At 34.1% G+C, this 24,493-nt stretch overlaps 1 protein-coding gene across 1 annotated transcript; it reads left to right on the plus strand.

Moving 5' to 3' along the window:
* The first annotated feature begins 350 nt into the window (after nt 1-350).
* LOC122198202 (uncharacterized) lies at nt 351-24,056 on the plus strand. The gene is made up of 13 exons (XM_042902375.1): nt 351-1,488; nt 2,701-3,579; nt 3,869-4,045; nt 4,199-4,306; nt 4,423-4,617; nt 4,705-4,890; nt 5,120-5,190; nt 5,289-5,388; nt 21,996-22,052; nt 22,199-22,255; nt 23,200-23,280; nt 23,384-23,466; nt 23,800-24,056. Exons 1-13 carry the CDS (start codon nt 547-549, stop codon nt 23,912-23,914), a joined length of 3,051 nt encoding a protein of 1,016 aa, XP_042758309.1. The 5' UTR covers nt 351-546; the 3' UTR covers nt 23,915-24,056.
* The last annotated feature ends 437 nt before the right edge of the window (nt 24,057-24,493 follow it).

The following is a 24,493-nucleotide window of genomic DNA, read 5'->3' on the forward strand; positions in this document are numbered from 1 at the left end:
ATTTTTTTATTTCTATTTTTATTTTTTTTATATTTTTTTTAGTTAATTCAAGTTCCGAAAATAACATTTAAAAAAAGAATTTTTGGATTTTTCCATTTATTTTGCATTTTAAAATTATTTTTAGATTTTGGTTTCACGGTCTCACAAAATTAGAATGGTCTCAAATGAAACTGAACATATATATATATATATATATATATATATATATATATATATATATATATATATATATATATATATATATATATATATATATATATATATATATATATATATATATATATATATATATATATATATATATATATATATATATATATGGGAATAAAAATAGCGTGGTTCTCTCTCTCTAATGATGCGAATTGTTCGTTCTCTCTCTTATATAGCTTTGCAGGCTCTAGCACCTTAAATTCTCTCTCTCCTTCTCTTCTCACGTTGCACCACCATTACCGCCCTTCAAGCTCGATTTGCAGGTGAAGAAGACGTTCGGATATGTTTATATAAATAGAACAACAACGCTACTTCTGCCATAACCATACATAAACAATGTCTTCTTCAGCAGTAAACCTCCAAAAGTATCAAATTCGATTAGCAGATATTCATCGGGCCACAAATTATTTCGATAAAGAATATCAGATTGGAGACGGTGGTTATGGTATCGTCTACCTAGGACAACTCTCAATAGGGTCGGAGGAACGCAGTGTAGCCATCAAACGCCTTAGTAAGTGTGGTCATCAAGGAAGCGACGAGTTCCATAAAGAACTTGAGATGGTTCCCACTTTTGACCATCAAAATATAATCTCTTTCATTGGTTATTGCGAAGAGGCCAATGAGATGATTATAATTTATGAGTATGCTGCAAATGGAAGCCTCGATAGTCACATCCAAGACCCAGTTAAAAGGCACCGCATAACATGGGCTCAACGCTTGAAGATTTGCTTAGGGGCAGCAAAAGGCCTTGGCTACCTTCACTCCGCTATTGGGGAGAACACAAGAGTAATTCACAGAGACATGAAGAGTGCAAATATACTATTAGATGAGAATTTGGAAGCCAAAATATGTGATTTTGGTTTGTCAAGATATGGTCCACGAAATCAGCAACAAACCAAACTCGTTACAAAGGCTGCGGGCACAAACTTTTACATTGACCCAGTTTACGTTCAAAGAGGCAGGGTCTCGAAAGAGTCTGACGTATACTCGTTTGGAGTGGTACTATTTGAAATGTCGAGTGGGATGCTGTGTTATAATCCAATGCACTTTAAAGATGCAAAGGAGCAATATCTCCTGGACCTAGTCCGATGCTACTATGACGAGCATGAAGAGGATGGGCTAAACAAGTTAATTGATCCAATAGTAAAAGGGCATATTGACATGGAGTCTTTTCAAATTTTTAACGAAATTGCACATGAGTGCATTAACCTCGACGTTACAAAGCGCCCCTCGACGGAAAGGATTATCGACAGGATTCAGGAAGCATTGACTATTCACGTGAGTCTTTTAATTTAACTGAATTTTTGCTGTTTTCTTTTCACTTAATTATTTTTAACAAAATTTAGTTTGTTATAAAAGAAAATGCATAAGATGGACCATATTATAAGATACGTATTATAAGATACGTATTTAGGAAGGAAACTGATTCGTATACAACAGTTTTTTGTAATACACAACAATTTATGTATTATAGAATTGTATAATACAACATTTTAAAACACCAATTGTTTTGTATAAAGAAAAACTGTTGTGTACAAATCATCTCGTATTCAGGAAGCATTGTTGATTCTTTTAGCGTAAAATAATTTTTGGTCGGTTACTATTTTTTTAATGACAGCCCTAGTAGTTCAATTATTGATATTTTTATATACTATCGAACTTCTTTTGTCAAAAGTAATGCTGGTTTTAATTATGTTCTCATATTTTTTATATGATTTTAAACAGAGAATCTCTCTCTCTCTCTCTCTCTCTCTCTCTCTCTCTCTCTCTCTCTCTCTCTCTCTCTCTCTCTCTCTCTCTCTCTCTCTCTCTCTCTCACATAGAGAATTATAGGGCTGAAGTTGAACTTCTCTATTTTTTTTAAAATCTAATGTGAACCGTTTATATATATATATATATATATATATATATATATATATATATATATATATATATATATATATATATATATATATATATATATATATATATATATATATATAAACGGTTCACATTATATAAATTAATTCGTAGATAATAATTTATACTTTGTATAGTTGTGTAATACGATATTTTATAAAACAAATTGTTAGGTATTAAAAAAAAAATTATGTACAAATCAGCTCAATATATAATACATTTGGTTTTACGGTCACTGTATGTAATTGTGTTAGTGAGCCGAATGTTGATCCACTGTACTATCAAGAAAGTGGGCGCATTATCTCCTTTAATTACCTTCAAATTCGTACCCTCTACAATAATATAAAGACCTACACATTTGTAAAAATCCAAAGATATCTTGTAGAATATTCTCTTTATTACTCATTTGAATTATCTTGTTAGTCTAACACCATTTTTAAATGAAAAGTATAAAATTTTGATAAATATCATTTCCTTATTATCAAATACTTAGTGAAACGTAAATTATACACGGCCGTATTTTATGTTACAAAGTTTCCTATTGAAATTCCTTCATACTATCTAAACAAATCCCATTTCATATTTGTTCAGATTCAGAGTTCCCAATGTCAAACGCCAATATCTTCTTTAGAGGTACACCTGAAAAATTATTTAATTCCACTCGAGGAGATCAACCACGCCACCGACAACTTCAGTGAAAACAAGCGTATCAGGCACGGTGGATATGGTGATATCTACAGAGGACAACTCTCTAAATGCTGGCAATACCGCACAGCAGCCATCAAACGTCTTCATCATGATGGTTACCTTGGAGAGGGTGAGTTCCACAACGAGCTTGAGGTGCTTTCCAAATTCCACCATAAAAATATCATCTCTCTAATTGGTTACTGTGACCAAGATGATGAGAAGATTTTAATATATGAGTATGCTATGTATGGAAGCCTTGATCATCATCTCGAAGACCCAAATAAGATGCGCTGCATCACATGGACACAACGCCTACAGATTTGCATAGGTGCAGCAAGAGGACTCAATTACCTTCACACGGGTCTTCGAGACTACAATGGAGTAATACATAGAGATGTGAAGAGTGCCAACGTATTGCTAGATGGCAATTTGGTCGCAAAAATTACTGATTTTGGTTTGCTAAGATCAAGTCCCAAAAATAGGCTATATACCGAAGCCAAGGTTACTGGTACCCAAATTTACTTGGATCCCACCTACAATGCAAGTGGCATCCTTCGAAAAGAATCTAACGTGTACTCATTTGGCATGGTAATGTTTGAAGTTCTTAGTAAAAGGAGCGTTAGTGATGATGAGCTAATTGATCCTCATATAAGGAATCAAATTGACAATCGTTCTTTTGATACCTTCAACGAAATAGCATATCAATGCACTCATCTCAATTTTATGGAACGCCCTACAATGGACAAGGTTGTTGACAGGATTGTGGAAGCACTAGATATTCAAGTAAGCCTCTTCATTTAATGATTTTGATGGAAATCAAGTTTCATATGCAAGAATGAAAACTCTCATAGGTCACACAAGATGATAAATTTCCCTAATCATTTACATGATGGGCATTATTTGCTTTTAAAAAAATATTCATTTGGAGTCTGGCTACACGAAAACTATCATCTGTCCATGCATTTTTCTCTAAAAGTTTGAAAGTAATAGGTTTAGTGAATAGCTTAGGTTTTTACTGATTGAGAAGAAGTGTTTCAATACAACAAGGTTTGTTGACTGAGTTTGAATGCAGATGGAGGAGAATGTTGCTGTACTTTGTGAGTGTGTTCGGGTAGAAGTTGGATTCAATTATGGCAAACCTGTTGCAGCGTACACCATATACAAATGCCTTCTCCATTGGAAGACTCTTGAAGATGAAAGAACACCCGTATTTGATAAACTTATTTACATTATTCTTTCAGCATATGAGGTAATTCCTTCGATGTTAACAATAAAGACAATATACAACCATTACTGCAAAAAAGGTTTTCAGTTATGTTTTGTTTATTCTTGATTTTCAACCTACTTTTAAAAATGAAATTTTATCCGCTTACTTCAACTGTGATGGTTCACCTTATTAAAGGATGGAGAAAATAACAATCAAATGGCGTATTGGATATCAATTGCATCTACTTTGCTATTCTTAATAGAAGAAAGTCAAAAGAAGCTACCACCTCGATGTTTGGCTATGGTATTTAGACATTTTAACAGCCCAATTTTTTTTTTTTTTATCTAAATACTGGTTTTATCTTTCCAGCTTATACATATTCATCTTCCATGATATGGTTTTGCAATTCAAATATTCAGGGATCTGGTCCGTCTGTATTTTCTGGTGACCTTACTGAGGATGAGGATACAACTGAGATAGTACAACAAGTTGAAGCCAAATACCCTGCTTTGCTTTTCAAGAAGCGACTAATAGCATATGTAGAGAAAATGTATGATAATATTCTTGGAAACGTGAAGAAAGAGTTGGGATCATTACTTGCTTTATGTATTCAGGTAGTTGAACTTCGATTTATCCTCACATATAATATACCCCAATGTATGTACTAGCCATGAGTTTTTCACATGATTTTTAAAATTCAGGCTCCCCCAAGGTCAGAGAAAGTGCTAATATTTGGAGTGTCCTTTGGGAAAGATTCTCACTTCAAATCCGTAAATAGTCTTCACAGCAGATTGAAAAAGAAATTTGGCAAAGATTCTCACTTCAATCATTGGCAAGGCATTGTTGATTGCCTCAACACTCTTCTCAACACATTGAAAGAAAATTTTGTATGTGCATTATCCATGGCCTCATGTCTGTTCTATTAATGTTAAGATATTTATAAGTGATGCAGTTCTTTTTGTGAAAAAAAAATTATTGTTTCCTAAAACGCTTATACAATGATTCCAATTGTCACTCAAATTATGTAAAGCGTGCCTAAACTTTTGATATTGCATCAAGGTGGACTGCAATTGATAAATAATATAATTTTTGCTCTATTCGGATGCATTTCTTCAGGTGCCTCCTAAAATTGTTCAGAAGATATTTGCTCAAACTTTCTCATATATCAATCGGAAGATATTTAATAGGTATTTTGTTAATCAACCATGGCTTTATATATTGGGGTCATTTTCCTTGTTTCCAGTAAAATAAAATATTTTCTTTCTCATTTCTCTTCACTCTACAGTCTTCTTCAGAGCCGGGAGTGTTGTTCCTTCATTAATGGGCAATATGTGAAAGCCGGTTTAGTAGAGTTAGAGCTATGGTGTTGTCGGTCAAAGGAAGAGGTACTGCCATTTTATTAACTTTTCATGTTGTGTACGTATATGCTTGCATGCCAGATCATTCCATAGAAATGAATGTAGTTTGTCACCGCTCTAAATAACTTAGGGAACATATTACAAGATGAATTAGCATCTTTTGCCACAAATAGTTTATTAGCATCTTTTACTTTTAACAAAAGATATGAGAAAAAGTAAACACAAATAGTTTATTATCATCTTTTGTCAAAACTAGTAAGGGCATCGACAATCCACTGAACTCTATAGAGTTCAATGGATTGTCATATCATCCATTAACCATCTATATAACAACACTAACAACCCATTAAACACTTATTCAATCCTAATCACCATTTTATTCCTTATATTGAACCATTCAATGATCATTCAACTCATCCATTCAACTCTACTCCATGTCATCACTCATACTCTATTAAACTCCTCTTCAATCGTAATCATCACCCTATTCAACTCTTATACCACTTCCATTATGGATGCTTTAACCGTTGAAAACGCTCCGGCACTTGATCTACAAGATGAATTAGCATACAACCTAGGATAAGTAGAGCAAATAAGATAAACTACACATCAACCCAAAACTAGTGTTTTCTCCCCTACGCGTAACAAGGAGAGAATGGAGACGATTAGGCTGGAAAATACCTTCTAGATGTTGAACCAATAATACTAGACCAAATTAACACCTGCACGTTTACTTTTGAAATTAGAACAATCTATTAGACCCATAAAACTTCCATAGGATTGGGCAACATCGCATGGGTAGATACGACCCATGCCAAGACCACTACTAAGAACTTTTTTCTGTGTGATCCAAGTGATTGTAAAGACCTTACCTTCCATCGAGAAACCAATGTCCATCCAACATCAATAGTTTGTCTTTGTCCCAAAAGAACATCAACATGATAAGCGACATTATAAAAAAGAATAGAGGCCGTTGCTGAGAAGCATAATATTAGGTTTTAAGCACCTGAAGAAATGATTCAACAATTTCACACATAGAGTAATAATGCAAACAAAATATAAAGAACATAATATTTAATGTGTTGCACACGATCAGAGTTATTAGCTATGTCTACGGGAAGACATAGGAGAGAGAGGAAGGGAAGGAGGATGAGAGAGAGAGAGAGCATGTGTGTGTATGTGTGTGTGTGTGGAAAGGCAGAGTGAGAGAGCATACTGTTAGGTTTTAAGCACCTCAAGAAATGATTCACCAATATCACACGTGGAGTAATAATGCAAACAAAATATAAAGAAAACAATATTTAATGTGTTTCAGACGATCATAGCTATTAACTATGTCCACAGGCTGACACGGGAGTGGAAGAGAAGGGGAAAGAGGGGGGGGGGGGGGGGGGAGAGAGAGAGAGAGTGTGTGTGTGTGTGAGTGAGTGAGTGAGAAAGATTTTATTTATTACATCAGAATTACATTTATTATACCTTAGCTTAGGGTGACAAATCGGGTCATCAGAATTACATTTATTATACCTTAACTTTTCACAATGTTTTATGTAACACACGCACGACATGACACGATGTAGTGTTTTTTAACTAACACAAAAACGAACCAATTAAAAAACGACAAACACAACACGACACGAAAAAAGATAACATAATATAACAATTAGTTTATTTAATTAATATTTAATCATACATAACACCGCAGACACGAAAAACATGACCAAAAATGCTAAATCGTGTCAATTTCGTGTCAAATTTTGAACATGAACACAAGTCGACACGGCAGCGTGTTTTTACAGTTCGCACAAACATGACACGAACACGAATTCAAATTTCAGTTTTGTCCCAATTTTGTTTTGTGTCATGTATTTTTGTCGTGTCGTTCCACTAATTATCACCCTATCTTCGCTTAGGTTACACGAATTTAGGGAATCTATTTATAGGATCATAATGACCTAAAACTTACCAATATGGTGAAGTCCAAAAATTGTGACGAATTTGGCCATGACTTAGTTTTATGTAGAATCTAATAGAGGACCTCTATGCTTGGTCTGCCCAGTACCTATAGAGTCAAAAGGTGAATCATGATCCAAAAGTCAACACATCATTCTTGAAAATAATATTTGATCTTAAACAAAAGAATAGAGTTTCTTTATGTATCCACTAACAAGAGCAAGGATCATGGAATGCAATTTCCCTTCTTGTATGAAGTACTCCTTAATCATTTAAGTGCTTAACGCAATTAAGCACTAAAGGAGAAGCACTTGTAAATCACTAACACTTGAAACTAGTCTTCAAAAGGTAACAAATGTACATGAAGAGAGAACCCATGGTTCTTGAAAGAGTAACAAGAAGAGAAATTTCAAGTAACATAAAAGTTAGTTATGCTTCTCCTTTTATAGCAACTTGCAAGTAGTAAACACCATACCTCATAAATGAAATTTTGTGTTAAAATGGAAGAGACATGGGGGTGTAATAGGTTGCATTATAAGCAACCTCACCACTTACCTCACTATCTATGACTTTGACTGGGAAGAAGTCAAAGCACGGGTGTCTTCCTTTACTTGTTTTATACAAGTATTTACACCTTTTATATATGTAGAAACTATCTTTAAATAAATTGACAAAAAATGGTCCAAAAACATATACACAACATATAAATCATACACAATGACTTTCTAGTTATTATTCTATCTTATAAAATATTATTTCAGTAAATAATAATTTCTTAATTTAATACAACAGTTGGATATATTTATCAATAATCATATTAATAATATTTATTCAATATGTGCCAACTTGCTAAATGCGTGACTCTATAGGATCATATGTTATTGGAAAACATCACTCTAAAATTATTCTTCAGCATATAGATCTAACACCTTCTAGTCTAAAGCATAATAGCTTTGACAATTTTCAACATGCCATGAAGTTCCATTAATGCCTTGTCGAGATTGTTCATAATATAGTTTATAATGAAATGATGATATGAAGCACAAACTGAGTTGAGGACCATGTAAATGACCAACTCCTTTGGAAACTAGACATCCAAGTTCCACAATCTTTCCATGTACGACTTCATTTTATGGATGTGCGAAGATACAAAAGTCCCATATTGATGTTTGCAAGCCATCAAGGATTTCACGTTCTCGAATCGTTCATGTCGAGCCTACTCTTTTGGAGCTCAAAAGACATCGTCGCTAACATTATGCAAGAAAACTTTATTGATTCATCGTAATGCTTATTGTAAGCAACCACTTCCTCTTCAGATGAATCATCATCTAGTAAGGCGAGATATCCATTAAGGACATACTCTTTACCCTCATACATCAAGGAAATCCTTAAGGCACGAATCCAGTCGAAATACTTTGGACCAGTGAGTTTCTCCCTTGAAATGATTAAGAAGAGTGAGAAGTTAGAGTGAGATGGTGGAAGAGAAGGATGAAGGTTGTTGTATTCATTCGACATCTACAAAACGTACGTTTAGTTAGTTTGATTTCATCCTTAAAATAATTATTAAACCTAAAATGAATTATCAATTATAATAGGATACATATTTGGTTTCACAATGTGTAAAGGGATGTCGTAAACACACTACAAAGTTATTTTGGTAGGCATTGCACCTTTTTAGCTTTAATCTTTTTAAAACTCTTAAATCATTCTAGATTCATTGTCAATCAATCGAATGTAAATAGCGTACTGTGCTCATCTCAATTCTATGATGGGGATGTCGTTGCTCATAGACTATATTATGGGTCAATCATGCAAAACTGTGTGACCCTGGATACAAGTTGTTCTTCCATCAACATGCCAGTTTACCACACACGCTCCATTGACAACAAATTTATAAGTGACACATAATTTCAACTTGTACTCTCGCAATGATGTGATGGTTAACTACAAACGCTCCATCATCAGAATACAAGTAAAATGTGTGTTTTTCATACATCTCATAGTTTTATAATATAAAACGAGATTTTTTTTATTACTTTAGTTAATGCTTTTAACTTGAACATTATCTAATCAAATCGTTTCAGTAACTCCACTCTCAAAATGACCAGAGGCGGTGAGTGTGGTAATCTATGAGCTTTTCAAAATCGACCTCATTAGACATTATAGAAATCTCCTTAAACATCTCTTATAACATTAGAGAGAGTGGGCCTAGTCATGCGTCGACGATGATGTTTTAATTAAACATGTGAGGACACATATTGTAAGTTTGTCATACATTTAGTAATCATACCATATAATAAATTTAAACCTTTTAGATTTATATCTTTATATTTTATATATTCTAATTAATTCTCTATTAAACAATATTTAAATTAAATACTCGAACTTAAGTTCTAATTTAAATAATATTCAAATTTTACTTACTTAAATATTCATATTAAAATTTTTTTAAATAACATTTACAACTACTCTTAGATTGAATATTCAAACTTAAATATTTTAAATAATATTTAAATTAAGGGGTTTATCCCCATAATTCTAAAAACCTAGAAAATTCGAAAATCTGGAAATTTAGGTGTGTAGTGTCCATCACAGATCCAGAACAACGTTTTTTGATTTTTACAAAGAAGTGCATATAATTAAAATGTAAAGGATCTAATACCATTGTTGGTTTTTATTACATCTATATATAAAGGATTAGCACAAATAATAAACAAAATCATTCCTATGTGTACATACATCCTAACAACTTGGTTTTACTAACAACCTACTTTAAAAACTAAACTGGAGAAGGATAAAATAACTAAGCTCTTGATACTTTGGTTTTAACCTTATGATTGCCAGCTCTTGCAAAGGATGAAGGACCCAAAGTAGAATCTCTCTAATGTAGTCAAACCTAAAACTCCAATAAGGAAATGTAGAATAACCCTTAGGAAGGTAAATTCAAAAATCACTAATCCTAGGAACAACTTGTGATTTTCGGCAATAAGTGAGAGATGGAGAGAAAGAGAAAGAGAAAGAGGGTAGACGATTTTCAGAGATGGAATCAACCACTGGTGCTTGATCCCTAACAATCTATTTATTCGCAGTTGATAAATCCTTATGCAATCCATATAGTAAAATATAATATTTATTCAAAACACGCCTTAACCCTACCAAGATAGACAAAAATCGTCCATATGCTTCTTCCAGGAGGCTTCTGGATTATCACAATTAATCTCTACTAATTAATTAATATTCAAGCCTTTCAATTAACTAAAACTATTTGATAAAATCCAAAATAATTTCCAATTAATTTATTAATAAATTAATAAATTAATAATGAATTTTTCTTCAGTTCCTTATTGTTAATTGTGTTATGAGACCAACCCAAAAGGATCATGATATAATTAGAAATATTATAAAATAGTTAATGTCATTGGACAATATTTCCAACATTAAAGTACATGCAAAAATGTTTGTAGCTATGCTAATGCCCAATATATGATTGGGAGCCCCAAAGTCTTTCATCTCGAACTCTCTGGACAACAACATCTTCATATTGTTGATCACATACATGTATGACCCACCAATGAACATGACCTCAACATATAATAAAAGGATGCTATATGAGGCATAAAAAAAACTTTAATTTTCTTTTCTAGTTGTTTTTCTTTGGTGTGGATCTTTGTATTCTCATCCTTGTATAAGACACTTTCGTTGAAAAGTACACCACAGATTCCGACAACCTTCTTGTTGTGGTTATCCCATTTGTTATAACGTATTTCATCTGACATGTAGCCTATGAATGTACACTTCCTTTCCTTGACCATAACCTTGTCTCTTTCGAAGTCCTTGATCTTGAAATACTATACACAACTTAAAACTTTCAAGTGTCTGAAAGAGACCTATTTACCTTTCCATCCGTCTTCTGGAATTTATGAACCATTTAGATTGTGATGTACTTGATGTTCTTCAAATTCCAATTAGTTCCTAAAGTTATTTTGAGGATAGCATCCTCAACACCCGTGATATCTAGTATTTTGTATTCTTCCAAACCAACCTTTCCACTATAATGGACGAACAAGAGATAAAGAGAGAAAGAGGGAGAGAGAGAGAGAGAGCAAGAGAGAGCGAGAGAAAAAGAACTTAATTGATATGTTTTATTACATTTAGGATATCTTAGCTTAAGTTAGCTTAGGTTATAAAAATTCAAGGAAGCTATTTATAGGAGCACAATGGCCTACTACCAATAAGACCCGCTAAAAAAATTGTGACGAAGTTGGGCCATGACTCATTTTCAAGTTGAAATTGATAATGGAACTCTTTCTTAGTTTGTATAGCGGCCTTAGGGTCAAATGAAGAATCAGGCTCCACAACTCAACACATACCCCTTAAATAAAAGATTTGATCTAAATCTGGCATACAACCATTTAACTAGGAAGTATGTAAACAAGACTTACATATAACTCATATTATTAAAGAACTAGTGTGTAAAACTTCTACAACTCACAACTCATAACAATAATTCTCTTAACAACTTGCACTCAAAACTAACTTTTAAGTGATATATTTAATATCTCTAAATCAATAGACATGACAAGAAATCTGAACTAAACTAATTAGGAGGACTAGTATTAGAGAGAATTATCTTTTCTTTCTATACATGTGGCTAGATAGAGATAGAGTTATCTTTTAGGGTTTTGTAACACTCATATTTTCAAATCATATAATTTACCGTGGATGAACTAATATCATGTTATACAACCATTGTAAAATAAGGTTTAACAAAATCTTCTAAAAACATCAGAGTGAAAATACTTAGGTGTTACAATATCAATAACAAGAACCACACAAAAGGGAAATAATTGTACAAACACGTCTACATCATAGATAGTATGTCTCTCGTTGCGTACTATAATCTTCACCTCCCAAACCTAAGAACATATCACATACAATGTAAGTCATGAATACATGGGTTTTGACCAACACGATACTCTAAAATATAATTTCGAAATATATTGAAATATAATCACGACGTTATAAGATTTAAACAAGCAATACACACGCTACACCAAAGGAAAAAAAACTAGCTAGGGATTTTATCCTTCAAGTCCCAAAAATCACATTCGGATAAGATTATTCATGTTATCAATAATTAGTCTTGCATATTTATCTTCAATAGCACATACCCCTAGTCACTACTTTCCACTAGTAATGTCAATCACGTTCACTATCTTTCACCAATACTATCACATAGATGCCCATACCTAAATCTGTCATAAATAAGGATATGTACATACTATAAACACAGAAAACTCATCACGAATAATTACCAATAAAGTTATCAATAATGGAATCCCTTGTATAATATAAATATCAATACCCAAAAGATTGATGTTATACACTCATTATAAGACTTACTAATAAATCAACACACTAATTAATAAACTAACCTTATTTTAATTTTATAATAGTCACCCATGAATATTCAAAGCACTTTAATCACCAAAGTTTCCTATTTTACAATAAGAAAACATGGGAAATCAAAGACTCACACTTTCAAAACGTTTTCATCAAAAGAAACAAGCTTGTGCATAGTTATCAGAACATATATAATCACCAATAGTATCACTACATACAAAATATTTCACTTTAGTATGTACCTAGAAAATCCCCATGTACTTACCCGATTAGTTAGTGAAAAATAAAGATGGTCTTGGTCTTAAGTTGCATGATGGTTACTCACGTGTCACCTTGTCAACACCTATTAATGCAATATAACAAGTTCTTAAAGCTTGACCATAAAATTGGGAGCTTAGTTAATACATTTACAACTATGATCATTCACCCGACCACTAACAATTTTGGTAACTATTTGTCACCAAATTAACAAATTTCCCAAACACAACTACTAAACGGTTAAACCCCATAAGGGGTTAACTCAATCTTACATGTTTGGTAATTCCTGTGAACTCGGTTTTATTACCATCACCATCTAAACTAAATATTTAATCATAAGATTTATCCACTAATCTCACTTTTGAATTCGTAATAGCACCACATCATGAATGCCTATAACACACTCGAGGGTTTATTAACCTGCTACAACACACCACCTGAACATAACCACGTTAAAACAATACTAGAGGATACCTTTACCCACTCGATGGTTCGCACTCTTGTTATACTAACATAAAAATTAGCAGGTGTTTTCGGCTTTTTGCACTCTTGTTATACCTTAACCCACTCGATGGTTTACACACACACACACACACACACACACACTCTCTCTCTCTCTCTCTCTCTGATAGTAGAAACTATATAACTAGAAAGAAAGAAATAGGTTAACTAAACCAGAAATGATCCCTTTATCCTTATAACATTTCTAGATATGAGCTCTAGTCCTCTAACTTTAATCTTTTATCTACTAAGAACCTTCAACCTCTACATTACTAGAATATACCCTGTAGGAAATATTAGGGTTTGTGGTGGAGATCTGGATACCAACTTGGATCGTGATATCACTTTCTGAACTGATATTTCTACCCTATGCATGGGTTACAAGAAATTCAGCCTGGGATAATCCAAGTGGACACTTATGTTTCTAGGTACAGAAAACGTAAGCCAATATGCTAGAGGATTCTGTGAAAGTATGATGAAAAACGAGAGCTTAAGATCGTAACCCTCTTCTGTAGAGGAAGAGCTGTTTATATATTAAACAAGATTAGGGTTTCATTAGGGTCAGGTCGTCCTTAGTTGCTTCGGAAGCAAGTAATATTAATCCGGATTTAATGAGGATTTAGGGTTACCAAAACTAATGAGTTTCGTTAGTTTTACCATAATCACCCTCAAGAAATTGAATTTTCCACTATGTTCCCATATGTAAAATTCGTTGAGGTTTTGGGGCGCTGCCACAAACCCCGCAGGTCGACCCTGCCCGCTGACCTGGCAGCGGGACTCCAGCTAGGGGCTTTGCCCCTTGGACCCCGCTAGGGGTGCTTCCCCTAGACCCTGCCAAAGGGGCGCCGCCCCTTTGGAAACTCCGGACCCAGGGGCGCTGCCCCCGGACCCGAGACTAGTCGTCGCACCAGCTTCTAATTCGATCTTATACATGCGTGCATTCCGCACAACCCCGTACATATATTAGAGTACAAATTATGAAGCCCCTTATCTCACATGTTAGTTCCAGTTACTTACAATGACATGGTGACACTAAAATCACCAACATTCCTCCCCCATTTTAGTGTAACCCTTGAACAAACATAACCTTATCAAACAAAACAAACTAGTACATAATGAAAATATCGAAACGACTGAATTTCCATATTGTATCATACATTTTCAAATACTCGAGAATCAGGGTGTTCTAAGAATTGAACCCATCAACCCATTTGAATACCAGAAAGGAAAATACATACTAGTTTATTGAATTTCTAGCATAATACAACTTGACACTATTATAAAGCCATGTGTTCCAATCCTCTCATGATCGTATCAAGGTCAAGTCCACAACCTCTTCAAATCCGGCTACACTTGACAATCACGTAGGTAACTCCTTTCCATGTATCTGCACATACATTTATCAAAGGAATTATTAAGAAGTTAAACTTCAACCTGGCTAACTTGCATAACTGAACACATACCTGAGATGAATACTTCATGTGTTCCAATCTATAAGTATGAACTTTCCACATTTAATTCCACTCCTAACATTATATTAGGAGGGAATTGGATGTCTCATCAATATAGAATTAAATGGACTTTAATCCCATCCCGATTACAGACTTGTGCAGTAAGTCTCTTTTCAGACCTTTAGTCAAGTGATCTGCCAAATTTTGTTGCGATTTCACAAACTCAACCAAAATCACACCAGTCATGATTAGTTCCCTAATCATACTATGTCTAACACCTAGATGTCTAGACTTGCCAGTATAAACCTGGCTATATGCCTTAGCCAAAGCGGAAGCACTATCACAAAGGATAGAAATAGGTGCTATCGGTTTAGACCACAAAGGAATCTCATTGAATAAATTCCTTAGGCACTCTGATTCTTTACCAGCAGCTGCTAACGCAACAAACTTAGATTCCATTGTCGAGTTTGTAATGGAAGATTGCTTCTTGGAAGCCCAAGTAATGGCACCTCCCCCAAGCAAGAATACCCAACCAGAAGTTGAGGAATTGTCCTCCATGTTGGTAATCCAACTTGCATCTGAATAACCTTCTAAAACCTAAGGACTCCCCAAATAACTCAAACCATAATTCATGGTTCCCTTGAGATATTTAAACACTCTATTCACTGCTTGCCAATGCTGAGCACTAGGATTGCTAGTGTACCTGCTCAACTTACCCACAACAAAAGTAATATCAGGTCTGGTACTTGTCATGGGATACATCAAGCTACTAATAGCCTTAGAGTATTCCAATTGTGAAATGGGAACGCCATTATTTGGCATTAATTTCACACCTGGGTCCATAGGAGTACTCACAGGAGAACACTCGGTAAAATTAAACTGCTTGAGAATTTTCTCAATATAATGACCTTGAGTCATTACCAATCTTTGTTCATCTTCCTATTTCTTATTCCAAGAATTACATCAGCCTCTCCTAAATCTTTCATGGAAAACTTGGATGATAACAATGTCTTTGTTTCATCCACTTGATTTTGGTCGGTACCAATAATCAATATGACTTCTACATATAAGCAAATGATCACTCCAGCTCAAGTAGCATCATTAAATCTACTATAAACACATTTGTCACATTAGTTTATCTTGAAACCAAAAGAAAAAATCACCTCATCAAATTTTTGATGCCATTATTTAGGAACTTGTTTCAGCCCATACAAAGATTTGACAAGTTTACAAACCATATGCTCTTTACCGGGCATAATGAAACCTTCTAGTTGTTTCATGTCAATATCCTCGTCAAGATCACCATTTAAAAATGTTGTTTTTACATCCATTTGGTGAATAACTAGATTGTGGATACTTTCCAGGGCAACCAACAATCTAATAGTATAAATAAGTGCAACTGGAGCATACGTATCAAAATAGTCAATACTGACATTTTTTTCTAAAACCTTGAATGACTAAACGGGCTTTGAATTTGACAATAGTCCCATTAACATTCATTTTCTTTTTGAAAATCCATTTTGCAAACGAGTGGTTTAGAACCTGGAGGCAAATCAGACAACACCCATGTGTTGTTCTCAAGAATTGATGACATTTCATCATCAATTGCTTCCTTCCAAAAGGCACTATCACGAGACTCCATGGCCTCTTGATAAGTCTTAGGATCATATTTAATACTATAGCAATAAGAGTATTCAATATTAATTTCATCCCTTGAACCTTCCACCAAGTACAATTGGAAGTCGGATCCGAAATTTTTCGCAATATTGCCTCTTTTGCTTTTACGAAGCTCTTGTGGTTCTTGCACATTACCACCATATCGTTTTTCTGAATTTTTCTCTTTAAGAGCACCAAAAGTCAGATCCTTAGGCCTTTGAATCGATGAAAACCGCATCTCATCAAAAATTGCATCTTGTGATTTGATAACAGTGTTAACCGAAATCGAATCATTATGTTCCACTACATAAAACCTATATGCTTTGGAATGTTCAACATATCCAATGAATATACAATCAATTCCATGTTCTCCCAAATTCTTCTTTTTGGGCTCGATGAGTTTTACAACTGCCCAACATCCCTAAACCCAAAAATAAATCAAATTCGGCTTTTTCTTGAACCAAAGTTCAGATGGGACAATTGTGTTCCTTTTATTTGGAAACCTATTTGATAAATATCAGACCGTTAATATGGCCTCTCCCCAGAATCCTTCACTCAATCCCGAATAAGACAACATCGAGTTTACCATTTTCTTTAAAACTCGATTTTTGCGTTCAACAATACCATTCTGTTGAGGCGTGTAAGGTGTCGTGGTCTCATGAATGATACCCACTGATTGGAAGTATATGGGATCCATAAATTCACATCCCCTATCAGTCCTGAGACATTTAACCGGAATGCCCAATTGCAATTCCACCTCGGTTTTGTATATTTTGAATTTATCCAAGGCTTCATCCTTAGAATGCAACAAATACACATAGCAAAACCGAGTGCAGTCATCAATAAAAGTGACTGCCTACTTTTTATTCCCCAAAGAAGGAGTGAAATGAAAATCACACAGGTAACTGTGTACAAGTTCCAAATCAGCTGAATTTCTAGTGACACTAGGAAAGGGCTGTTTTGTCACTTTTGTAAGCATGCATGTTTTACATTTATCAGTTGTCATATCAAAAGCTGGAATTAATCCATCTTTTGACATCTCATGCATCCTTCTAAAGTTGACATGACCTAATCCTAAATGCCAAAGCATAGATTTATCAACATTAGAAGCAAAAGATACAAATGCAGAATTCTGAATAGGTAATAATTTGCCAACAATATTTAAACGAAACATTCTATTATTTAAATATCCAAAGCCAATAAACCTTCCACCCTTAGACAAAAAAAACTTATCCAACTCAATAACTTGTTTATAACCAGGAAAACTCAAACAACTAGAACTAACAAGATTCTTGCGAATCTTGGGACCAAACAAAACATCAAATAACCTAATTGTCTTTCCAGAAGTAAATTCAAGACACACGACACCTAAACCAAAAATAGGAATAAAAGAATTGTCTCTCATTTTCAGCACCGACCCATCTTCAAGCGGAGTTAGTGTTTCAAACATCCGTTTATCCTTGCATACATGGTTCGTTGCTCCGGAGTCGATCCACCAAGTAACATCATCATCCTGCACATAGAATGATTCAGGGAAAAATGAAACATAATAAACATTATTCTGATTAGAATTATCAAAGTTTGTCAAAAACTGACCTCCTTTAACTTGGGCCGAACACCCGTTCACTTTCCCATTGGTTCCACTGTTTCCAGCACCATTGTTGCCCAAATTCACACGACAATCACGCTTGCAATGCCCAACTTGATTGCACCTCCAACAAACTGGATCCTTTCTCTTTTTGTGGGAGTTTCTTAGGACATGTTCTTGCTTATGTTTGCCATGTCCTTTGTGGTTCTGGTTCCTTGGTTTGTTTTCAACCATATGAACCGAGGGCTGTCCAGGTTCAACTTTTCCTTTGGGTTTTTCATATTTTTCACTTTCCTTTGCACGAAGAGATTTTTCAATACAAATGTGACTAGCAAGTTAAACCAATGACAGTTCCTCCTTATGATGTTTCAAGTTATGTTTGAAGTCCTTCCAGGACGGAGGCAGTTTATCAATGATAGTGGACACAACAATGGATTCATTCATATTCATACGGTGCAGTTTAAACTGGCCGTATATGCCAAGGAGTTCATTGTACTGTTCAATGACAAACATTGAATCTTCCATCTTGTAATTATTAAAGTCACTGACCAGAAACTTCTTGCTAGAAGCATCCTCAGTAATGTATTCCAGTTCAAGACTGTCCCACAACTCCTTGGCACACAAGGCTTCACTATGGATATCAAATAAAGAATCAGACATACCGTTCAAAATGTGACCTTTGCAGATGTAGTCATAATTGTCCCACTTCTGTCTCTTTCTTGTCTCTTCATCCGTCTCAACAACACCTTCCTCAGGCTCTGCTGGTCTAGGAGTAGTTAGCACATACGCTGCCTTGAGAGTAGTCAGCATTAAGTGCATCTTCTTCTTCCACCGCCTAAAGTCAACACCTTCGAACTTCTCCATCTTTGCAAACTTATGGGTCATCTCGTAGATTGAGTCACCCATCTCCAGAAACAGGAAATATCAGTTTGATTGTAGGAAATATTACAGTTTGAGGTGGAGATCTGGATACCAACTTGGATCGTGATATCACTTTCCGAACTGATATTTCTACCCTATGTCTGGGTTACAAGAAATTCATTCTAGGATAATCCAAGTGGACACTTACATTTCTAGGCATAGAAAACGTAAGCCAATATGCTAGAGGATTCTATGAAAGTATGATGAAAAAGAGAGTATAAGATTATAACCCTCTTCTGTAGAGGAACAGATGTTTATATATTAAACAAGATTAGGGTTTCATTAGGGTCGGGCCGTCCTTAGTTGCTTTGGAAGCAAGTAATATTAATCCGGATTTAATGAGGATTTAGGGTTACCAAAACTAACGAGTTTCATTTGTTTTACCATAATCACCCTCAAGAAATTGGAATTTCCACTATGTTCCCATATGTAAAATTCGGTGAGGATTTGGGGCACTGCCCCAAACCTCGCAGGTCGACCCTGTCCGCTGACCTGGTAGCGGGACCCCAACCAAGGGCTCTGCCCCTTGGACCCCGCTAGGGGCGCTGCTCCCGGACCCCCGACTAGTCGTGGAACCAGCTTCTAATTCGATCTTATACATGCGTGCACTCCGCACAACCTCGTACATATATTAGAGTACAAATTATGAATCCCCTTAGCTCACCTGTTACTTCCAGTTACTTAAAATGACATGATGACACTAAAATCACCAACATACCCTTCCATAGTTATTCGTTCCGGAATAATCCCTTCGAAAATAAACAAAACAAAAAGACCTTCGGTAAACATAATCAGCTTCTTATTTGTCGGTTCATTTATTACACATTTAACAAATGACAACATATGTTTCTTGTACAAAATTTTCTTCATTACATAACTCATTTAAGCATACTTCTTACCATCAATTAGGGTACTAATAGAATAAAAAGAATTATGTTTTCAACCTATATTGTCAAAAATAAATAGGAAATAGACAAGTAATACTAGCAACAGATACAAGCAATACTTGCAACAATGAAATACAGACAAAAACGAAAAACATACATGAAAAACGTGAATAGGAATTAAACATAAACCTTTTTAATTCAGTAACTACTGCCTACAACAAAGTCTTCCACATTTAACAAATAGAAAAATATGGATTGAATAGAGCTTTAATACCATAATAATTCATAACAAAATAGATGGGATTATAGTATGGAAGGAAAACTCAATTAGACAGAAAGGAAAACAAGACTACAAATAGGAAAATTTTGTTATGATTAAGAACATCTCGGAACATAAACACGTTAATACGGATGTGTATATTAAACAATAACACAAGGATATAAGTGGTTCACTTGATCATAGGTAGGTCTGCTGTCGAACTAAAGAGAGATTTTATTGATAATATTCGACACACATATTATTCTTTCCTTAAGGTTACACTCATAAAAATAGATCTATTTATAATAAAATTTTAACGTGTTTATTATGGGCCGAGGTTTATGTACCTATGATGTCACCGCCATATATGTGTCGATATTTGTACATACTAAACCTGGTCTTCAAGAAAATCACATGAAATCACAACCAAGATTCGGAACTTCAAGCGATGAGCTCCGATGATAGTATTCATGTTTCAGTTCATGGCTTCACTGACTCTTCAGACTTTGCTTCTAGCTTGCTCACAACCTTGCTTCTAAAGTTTCGTCCTTAAGCAACACCCAACAATTTCTCTAATTAGATTTCGTCTAAAGCTTCACCTTAAAGTCTTGGACTTTGTTATACAAACTACACAAGTATATTTATCTTTCTCTGGTGTTGCCAATGACGAGGGCCAGGGGTTCCTCTCCCTTGTCCCCTACTAACACATAATAGTTATTGGGAGACTGGGTAGGTAATAGGGGGGGGGGGGGGGGGGGGGCTTCTAAATCTAACAAGACGGACATAAGCCTTTAAAGCTCTTCTTCCTAGCAATATAAACACCAATTTCAACATGTTGGAAGGTTCGTGATTAACTAAGAAATTGGAGAAGTATAACTAAATGGTTTAGTTTATGCAATGCATGTCATCCATGTCAGTCATGGTAACATACCATAAACTTGTTGAAAATGCAAACCGGGATGAACTACTATAAGCTTTTACAACTCTTAGTAGATAGTAATTTATGTGTAAAATGTGCTAATAGATCATTTGACATTAACTTCAACATACTCCGTGTAATATAAAACTAATGAAAGAGTTCACGTATAATTAGACATGTAGTTTTTAAATTATTGTTCCTTGTGGTGAGATATGATATCCACACTTTGCAGTTTCATAAAAATAAAGAATATGTACCGTAAGAAATAGTCTCTTGTAATTAACGACCAAACCTTTTAGAGAAATGTCTGCCCGAATGAGTTATTATTGTACACACAAAAAATGAATTTTAAATGAGTTTGTTATATCTATTAACAACTAAGAAAAAAAAGGATATTATAAAACCGATACATACATACGTGCATACAAACATCTTGTATGACAGTGTATATATGTATGTACATACATATGCGTCTCTATGCGCACTAAATACTTTATTAGCGTAGATTAGCCCTGACTTGGAAATGTAATTACTCGATTTTCCATATAAGCTCTAGAACTATTCGTGCTTAATTGCGAAAGTTATGTTGTTTTTATGTTGATGAATAATCAACTCTTTTTTGGAATGAAATACATCACATTAACGAGTAATTTTTGTACCGTTGAGGAAATGTTAGGTGACTACATATGCAATTTCTTTGTAAAACTATATACATATCCGATAACGAACCACCTTTAAAATGGGTTAACTTTTAGCTATCTAGTATTAACTCTTCGGTAATAAGTTTAGTTAAGTCTTATTTGGCAATTGTGTTATTTGTTTTTTTTTCTTTCTATCATAGTATGCAGCCTCATTTTTGGATGAACTAAAGCCTGTTACAGAGGCTATTGGGTTCTTGGTATGTTTCTTTCAATTAAGTTTTCCTTTTGAGGTTCTAGTTTGGTTTTCTTCTATCCTCATTAAATATATCTTTTTCTTTTTCCTTATTTCAAATTAAGGGAGCATTCTTTTGCGTGTTAACTTTATTCAATATCTTTATTTTAGACATTAAATGAAAAAGACCAGATAACGTATGAAGAAATCACCGATGATCTATGCCCAGTAAGTCTCTCTTTCTCGCTAGACACTGATTTAGCCAGTATTAGAATGAAATACATACGTTTATGAATACTAAAATATTGATGCATGAACAATTGCATATGTTGAGTATTGACATATGTTCAACTACATTCACACCAAGGTTGTTATTGGGCACTCGATTTAACACCGCTTCTTGCAACGGTAAAGATAGCATGAATAAAAAATTATACTACAACAAAATTATAAAAGCAGTTGCTAAATTTCATACCACGTTCGGTTCATTGTTATGCATAATATTTATTTAATCTGTATCATAAATATCAAAGTTGAAGGTATCAATTGTATAAAGAGAAGATTAATACAATTGCTTTTTATGTGGATAGCATAACTCAATATTGTGTATTTTATTATTTACCGACACCATATTGATGCAAGGAATGGTGTGGGTTGGAACAACTATACACTAAATTTGGTGTAAAATAGCATTTTGATTCCCTAATTTAAAAGGTTATTTTCAAAAATATATATATTAGAATAGTAGCTAGTGGACCAAATCTGAATGAGCCTCAGCCTATTTCACCATGTTTAAAGCCTGTTTGACCATGTTCAAAGCATTAGTCTTCGTTGGACTAATTTTATTATAATTTCATTCGTGAGAAAACAAAGACTTTCACCATTGCAAAGACTTTTGGGGAATGGTTTTTAAATATATACCTTGAACTAATTTAGTATGTTTGAAAGAACCTGGTCTGTTTGAAAATTCTAAAACTTAACCTGATTAATTCAAGCTAATTTCATAATCAAACTGGATCAAACAAATTACAAAGTGATTATTGTTTTCAAAATTCTATGTAAAACAAACCAATATATCCCTTTAGGGGAGTTGTCATTCATCAGGATCCACTACGTACCGTCATCCAGATGCCTACGTGCTATCTCATACGATGACTCGCTACTTATTGCAGATTTTAAGTCTCCAACAATTGCATAGAATATGCACTCTTTTTCAGGATGACAATGGCAACACTCCATGTGTTTCCCCGGAAGTAAGTATTACATGTGAAATTTCATATTTAGGTAACTAAAAATTGTCCTGTAATTTTGTATATAAATTAACTTAATAACTTGTCATTATATTATCTTGAATAGGTTATTTCAATCTTGAGGATGTTGATGATAGAAGAATCTAGTAATGCTAGCAGCAATTCCTATTTAATAGAAGATAGGTTCAGGTACAATGCCTCATGTTGTCTTAACTTAGATAAATATAGTTATATATAATTCATAGGATTCTTTATCTCTTTGATGATATGCTTATTTAACAAGATATATTCTTCTTTTCATCATCGTATGTTACTAATTCAATGAAACCCTTACTGACCAAACACATAAGCCAAATATCTAAATATTCTGAGTTGATTGGACTTAGCTTCAACCTTAGTTTGAATGCAAGTTCGTGGGAACCTCCAATAATTATGGATTTACCTCCTTCACCGATATTGTCTTACTTATCCACATCAAATGAAACTATATTACTAATTAGAAATTTGTGTTTTCACATGCAGAATGCCTTTCTCTGTTGATGACCTAACTACTGCCTTGCAAGTAAAAGATTATGCAAACGTTAAGCCTAGTGATAAACTTTCCAATTATCCAGCTTTCCAGTTTTTGTACAACTAATTAAATATCGGTCCTTAACATATCATTTCTTGCTAATATACAACATACACTTTTGGTGTTAATTTGGACACAAACATAAGTGTAACTGTCAAAACTTATGCTTCATTTTTAGTGATTGCAATGAAAGTTATGATAAACTACACTTATTTATATGGATTTTTCTAGGCCGAATGATTAGGATACATGTGATAAATAAACTTAATTTTTAGTCGCGATGTTTAAGGGTTTGCATGATATGATGGAGTTTAATAACAAAAATGATATGCACATGGTAATTGAATCACCATCCTAATAGACAAGGCGGTTATCATTCTATTGTCATGTATTGCACTACAACAAAAATGACTTATAACCACAGTTTTTATGGCCTATAAAAAAGTGATCGTATCATACAGTCACACTTATTTTTTTTCCTCAAAAATGTCACCGTACGTCGTGACACTACATGTGTCTTACCGCCACATTGAAATTTATCATTTAAGTATGACTATAACCTAGCTTTTAGTCACATATAACGTGAGTCGAGTTTGTGTTAATCATGGTTAGTTTATACAAAAATGTGACTAGTGTTTACCCTTT

Source organism: Lactuca sativa, chromosome 1 (genome assembly GCF_002870075.4).
Source record: "Lactuca sativa cultivar Salinas chromosome 1, Lsat_Salinas_v11, whole genome shotgun sequence".
Taxonomy (NCBI): Eukaryota; Viridiplantae; Streptophyta; class Magnoliopsida; order Asterales; family Asteraceae; genus Lactuca; species Lactuca sativa.

Bases quoted from the DNA above. Each gene is read 5' to 3' on its own strand.
- LOC122198202 (XM_042902375.1), top strand. From the start codon at position 547: ATGTCTTCTTCAGCAGTAAACCTCCAAAAGTATCAAATTCGATTAGCA. The intron at 4,307-4,422 runs GTATTTAGACAT...TCAAATATTCAG, and splicing joins CACCTCGATGTTTGGCTATG to GGATCTGGTCCGTCTGTATT. The intron at 4,891-5,119 runs GTATGTGCATTA...GCATTTCTTCAG, and splicing joins ACACATTGAAAGAAAATTTT to GTGCCTCCTAAAATTGTTCA.